Source organism: Staurois parvus, unplaced genomic scaffold, assembly GCF_062004578.1.
Source record: "Staurois parvus isolate SC_StPar_1 unplaced genomic scaffold, SC_StPar_1.0 ptg000867l, whole genome shotgun sequence".
In the NCBI taxonomy this organism is placed as follows: Eukaryota; Metazoa; Chordata; class Amphibia; order Anura; family Ranidae; genus Staurois; species Staurois parvus.
In genome coordinates, this window is record NW_028318663.1 from 348815 (window position 1) to 355132 (window position 6318).

Below are 6318 nucleotides of genomic sequence, written 5' to 3' on the forward strand. Positions count from 1 at the left end.
CTCTATTTCTGACAGTTCTCTGACATAGAACTGTCAGAAATAGAGGAGCTCTGCAGATACACTTTTTGCCGGCTTGGAATTCTTCTTATTTTCATCCTACTTCTTCTTCTTCTTCATCCTCATCCTCTTCTTCTTCTTCTGAGGATGAGGATGAAGAAGAAGAAGAAGAAGTAGGATGCAAATAAGAAGAATTCCAAGCCGGCAAAAAGTGTATCTGCAGAGCTCCTCTAAGTGTATCTGCAGAATAGAGGAGCTCTGCAGATACACTTTTTGCCGGCTTGGAATTCTTCTTATTTTCATCCTACTTCTTCTTCTTCTTCTTCTTCTTCATCCTCATCCTCAGAAGAAGAAGAAGAGGATGAGGATGAGGATGAAGAAGAAGAAGAAGTAGGATGAAAATAAGAATTCCAAGCCGGCAAAAAGTGTATCTGCAGAGCTCCGCTAAGTGTATCTGCAGAGCTCCGCTATTTCTGACAGTTCTCTGACATTCACTCCATACAGCGGTTGAAACATTGTATCTATTTGTTTCCATTTATGGAAACAAATAGATACAATGTTTCAACCGCTGTATGGAGTGAATGTCAGAGAACTGTCAGAAATAGCGGAGCTCTGCAGATACACTTAGCGGAGCTCTGCAGATACACTTTTTGCCGGCTTGGAATTCTTCTTATTTTCATCCTACTTCTTCTTCTTCTTCTTCTTCTTCTTCATCCTCATCCTCATCCTCTTCTTCTTCTTCTGAGGATGAGGATGAAGAAGAAGAAGAAGAAGATGTAGGATGAAAATAAGAAGAATTCCAAGCCGGCAAAAAGTGCATCTGCAGAGCTCCTCTAAGTGTATCTGCAGAATAGAGGAGCTCTGCAGATACACTTTTTGCCGGCTTGGAATTCTTCTTATTTTCATCCTACTTCTTCTTCTTCTTCTTCCTCTTCTTCCTCTTCATCCTCATCCTCATCCTCTTCTTCTTCTTCTGAGGATGAGGATGAGGATGAAGAAGAAGAAGAAGAAGAAGATGTAGGATGAAAATAAGAAGAATTCCAAGCCGGCAAAAAGTGTATCTGCAGAGCTCCGCTAAGTGTATCTGCAGAGCTCCGCTAAGTGTATCTGCAGAGCTCCGCTAAGTGTATCTGCAGAGCTCTGCTAAGAAATAGCGGAGCTCTGCAGATACACTTTTTGCCGGCTTGGAATTCTCCTTCTTCTCATCCTTCTTCTTCTCATCCTTCTTCTTCTTCTCATCCTTCTCCTTCTTCTCATCCTTCTTCTTCTTCTCATCCTTCTTCTTCTTCTCATCCTTCTCCTTCTTCTCATCCTTCTTCTTCTTCTCATCCTTCTCCTTCTTCTCATCCTTCTTCTTCTACTTCTCATCCTTCTTCTTCTTCTCATCCTTCTTCTTCTTCTCATCCTTCTCCTTCTTCTCATCCTTCTTCTTCTTCTCATCCTTCTTCTTCTCATCCTTCTCCTTCTTCTCATCCTTCTTCTCATCCTTCTCCTTCTTCTCATCCTTCTTCTCATCCTTCTTCTTCTTCTCATCCTTCTCCTTCTTCTCATCCTTCTTCTTCTTCTCATCCTTCTTCTTCTTCTCATCCTTCTCCTTCTTCTCATCCTTCTTCTTCTTCTCATCCTTCTTCTTCTCATCCTTCTCCTTCTTCTCATCCTTCTTCTCATCCTTCTCCTTCTTCTCATCCTTCTTCTCATCCTTCTCCTTCTTCTCATCCTTCTCCTTCTTCTCATCCTTCTTCTTCTCATCCTTCTCCTTCTCCTTCTTCTCATCCTTCTCCTTCTTCTCATCCTTCTCCTTCTCCTTCTTCTCATCCTTCTCCTTCTTCTCATCCTTCTCCTTCTCCTTCTCCTTCTCCTTCTTCTCATCCTTCTCCTTCTTCTCATCCTTCTCCTTCTTCTCATCCTTCTCCTTCTCCTTCTTCTCATCCTTCTCCTTCTTCTCATCCTTCTCCTTCTCCTTCCTCATCTCCAAGGGCATTTAAATTAAAGGTACAGTGTTCTGCACTAATTTAAAGGCTCTCTGAAGCCTAGAAACCCTTTTTATAAGTTAAATTCGTAGCGAATAAATTCGCATCGAATCGAATTTCTCCCGCAAATTCGGCGAATCAGCCGAATCGAATTTTTGAATAATTCGCTCATCTCTATTTATGAGCACTATTTATTTGTACATTAGTATTGAATTATATTATTTTTTTTTATATGTTTAAATTTGTTCTGGTTTTGTGGCGGATCATGCAGATAACAATTTTTTAAGGGCAATTATTATTCATTTGTGTACTTGATATATGTTTGATGTGCTGCACTGTTTTGATTTATTTATATATTGGGTTTGTCACTCCTATTTTAGTGCAAGCGGCTCCAACTCTCTAACGCTCGCCATCTACTTCTGATATCTGATGTTTATTTCTTAGCACATGAGTTGCCACTTTTGAAGTCTGATAAATACTTGATTATATGCTGCAGTTAGATGGCGCTTTCCTTCTTCTCTTTCAAATTAAAGTCAAACTCCAACTAATACTTTTTAAGCAATTACAGAAACAACTTTTCTCCTTTAGGGTTTCACATAAATGCATGAAAGCTGACCATTGTAAGCCCCACTGTTAGAAGTAAATGGTTTGTCTCAACCTTCTAAATGCCACTTTTGCTGAACAGATTGGTCCGATAAAAGGACGTTGAAAAATAACAGATTTACTGGCAGGATCAACAGGTAATACAACTACGTTGGGGGAGGGGCTCAGAAAAACAAAGACTGCTGTGTAAATGCTATTGAGGCAGCATTATATACATTTCATTTTGCCCATGGTTCCACTTTACGGTGCATTTTTTTCAGCAAGAGGTTTGGAGAAATGTATTTTTTCTTCATGCAATTTACATCTAGAAAGAAACACAGTAAATATGTCCCTGCTGACATAGTGATCACAAAGCTTTGTTAGAAAGCAAAGGGTTACACTTAATAATAGGATTAAAGTCAGATGGTCGACTCTGCCTCTAGCAATAAATGGTCAGTGGCATAGGGCCTTCCACTTACCTCTATGGAATTGATCCCTCACTGGCTCCCAGATGCTGCTGAATCTTGGTCACTAGCGTTGGCCCTGAAATCTTGCTGCCTCTGCTATTGAAGAAGTAATTCCATAGGGACAGATAGGCAGCCTCTTAGTGATCCTGCCATTGGTGATTTGCCACTAACAGCAGTATTGCCCATTTGATATCAGCCTTAGAATTAGAGCTGGCTTTATTTATCAACAAATCCATTGCTATAATTTTTTAACAGCTTTGTCCAACACAAGTTTTAGGAAAGCTCTCTTAAAATCTTTATTTTGTATGCTGTATATCAAGGGGTTCAGTACAGGAGTGATTGCCATGTATCAGGGGCGGACTGACCATTTGGAAGCTCAGGGCCCAGGGTCAGTAGGGGGCCCCATGAGATGCCCCTGGTACCTTTTCATAGGCTTTTTTTGAGTTTGGACAAGGACACAGGGGCCCCATAATCCCTTATTGCCCGGGGGCCCCATGAGTTGTCAGTCCGCCCCTGCCGTGTACAGAACTGTGAGAATTTGTCTCAGCACTTTGTATTGGACCGACGCTGGCATCACATAGATGCCCATACCAGTGCCATAAAAGAGAGTCAGTATGCTAAGGTATGATGAGCAAGTGGAGAAGGTTTTTCCTTCCTTCTTCTGATTTGATGCTTAGAAGAACACCAACTATTTTGATGTAAGAAAGTAAAATGCATATAAAAGGAGAGAGTCATAGAAGCAGCATTTCCAAGCATAATCCAATAGAAAATGCTTCTGTATTGCCACTCGAGATTGCTAGGAGAGATTTCCTATCACAGAAATATTGGGGAATTATATTGGAAGGGCATAAAGGCTAAAAGTGTGGTCAATGTTGAGTTTAAACTCCCCAAGAGCCATATAGCTGCTGTGATCTGTCTGCAACGATTGTGGTTGAAGACACAATTATAATGTAAGGGTTGACAAATGGCAATATATGGATCATAAGCCATTGTGAATAATAGAAGGACTTCTGTGCTGGCTGCTGCACAAAAAAAACCCAACTGGAGGAAGCATTGTGAGTAGGAGATGGTGTAATTCTCAGTCAATATCATATGCAGTGGTTTTGGGTTTGTTGAGGTTGTGTAACACTGATCTACCAAAGACAAATTACACAGAAAAAGATACATTGGGGTATGGAGATGGTAATCTTTGCATATTACCAGGATTGGAGAAGAATTCAATAACAGACACCATAAAGGAAAAAGAGAACACAAAAAACTTGCCTGAGGTTGTGGAAGAAGTGACAATAAGTGGAACATTAGAGAAGATGTCTCATTTTTCATTTCCAAGTTCTCAGCTTTCCATTATCAGAGGAAACAAAGTAAAAACAGGTTTATCAAATAATTGATAGAATTTTAAGAAAGAGAGAAAAAACTACAAGTCCAAGGTAATCCATGCTCACCTCTGCAAAAATAAACAAGCAACATGCCCATTTGAAGACACCCCCCTTAAGGTATTTAAAGGTTGCATTTGTTTATCAATGATAGGCTGTGAGTTGTTACAAACCTTGGAGGGCATTTGGCAATAATAAATTAAGACATGGATTCCACACCGTAGGTTATAAGTCGCTCTCCCCTGAAACATTACTTGCCATGGCAAGCTCTCTGAAGAACTTATAACACGCCCAATTTTTGGAAGTTTTCTGTTGTTTAGGTTGACGTTTTGATGAAGAAATGCAGTTGCCGCCCAGCCTATAGCCAGATGGTGGCTGGGTGAACAGCTCGTCCCTCCGAGTGGATATGGCATCCTTGCCCGAAAGCACATTGCGCATGCCCGCAGGGCTGTGCTGTGGTGAGACCTGTCACCGGCCGTATGCCTCGGACACGGCCGATGACAGATCTATGTACCGACCCCGTTGCCAGTACCATGTGACCTGCTGTGACCAATCACAGCAGGTCACATGACAGTTGTATACAATGGATGGCTTGCTTTCATGCCATCCATTGTATACAAGTGTGTCTAAAAAATTTTTATTTTTAACCCCTTATGCCCACAACAAATCTTAGGACCGCCGTCTTAACATCTTTGTTTTGTAAGCAGTATATCAAGGGATTCATAACGGGCGTGACTGCTGTGTACAGAACCGTGAGCACCTGTTCCATCACTTTGTAGTGAAGTGAACGTGGCATGATGTACACACCTACACTTGTGCCATAAAAGAGAATCAGCACGGTAAGGTGCGATGAGCAAGTAGAAAAGGCTTTTCTTCTTCCTTCGTTTGATTTGATATTTAGGATAACACAAACTATTCTGATGTATGACAACATAATACATGTAAATGGACAAAGTGCAAACAGCAATATTTCAAAATATATTTCCATAAAAAACAGCTCTGTATTTGCACATGAGATCTTCATGATAGATTTGGCATCACATAAGTATTGGGGAATTATACTGGAAGGACAAAAATGTATTTTAGATGCTGAAAGTGTGGTCATTATTGAGTTTGAACACCCTAAAAGCCATATAGCTGCGGTGATCTGTATGCAGTGGTTGCGGTTGAAGACCTGGTGGTAATGTAAGGGTTGACAAATGGCAACATAACGGTCGTATGCCATTATGAATAACAGAAGATCTTCTATACTGCCAGCCGCCCAATAAAAACCCAACTGGATGAAGCATTGTTTGAACGAGATGGAGTAATTCTCGGTCAATATCATATTCAGAAGTTTCGGGCTAGTTGATGTTATGTAACAGAGGTCTACAAGAGACAAATTACAGAGAAAAAGATACATCGGGGTATGGAGATGATTATCAAAACATATTATGAGGATTATAAAGGAATTCACAAGCATACCTGTTAGATATATTAAAAGGAACAAAGCAAATAAAAAAGGCTTGTCTGCTTTGCTGGTAGAAAGTGGCAATAAGTGAAATACTTGAGGAGATGTTTCATTTTCCAGAAAGTCCAAGCCTTCCATTCTATAAGGGAAAAAAACAAATTTTAAAACATATAATTGATCAAATTCTAAAGCAGGTGACATCATAGCAATACCCAAATATTTTACACTCACTTTCCCACATTCTAAGCTTACATTGAGGTTGTATACTCTTATCAGTGGTGATATTCATTTAGGCTCCGTTGCTTACAAAGCTTGGAACATGTTTTTCTCTAGTGAATTAAAACATGGACTCCATTCCTAATCAAACATACAGTATTTGTGCATGTTATTGTAAAGAGGGTCACACACCTTCGAAACACTGATTGACTTGGTACATCTTTCAAGGAGAGAAGACAGCAGTGTTTGGTAGAAAAACGACC

At 40.2% G+C, this 6318-nt stretch overlaps 1 protein-coding gene across 1 annotated transcript; it reads right to left on the reverse strand.

Moving 5' to 3' along the window:
• Positions 1-5032: 5032 nt before the first annotated feature.
• Positions 5033-5977, reverse strand: LOC149443211 (olfactory receptor 1M1-like). The gene has a single exon (XM_089655743.1). It carries the CDS (start codon positions 5975-5977, stop codon positions 5033-5035), a length of 945 nt encoding a protein of 314 aa, XP_089511869.1.
• Positions 5978-6318: the final 341 nt, after the last annotated feature.

Excerpts from the sequence above, each read along its gene's own strand:
- LOC149443211 (XM_089655743.1), bottom strand. The coding sequence starts at position 5,977 with ATGGAAGGCTTGGACTTTCTGGAAAATGAAACATCTCCTCAAGTATTT.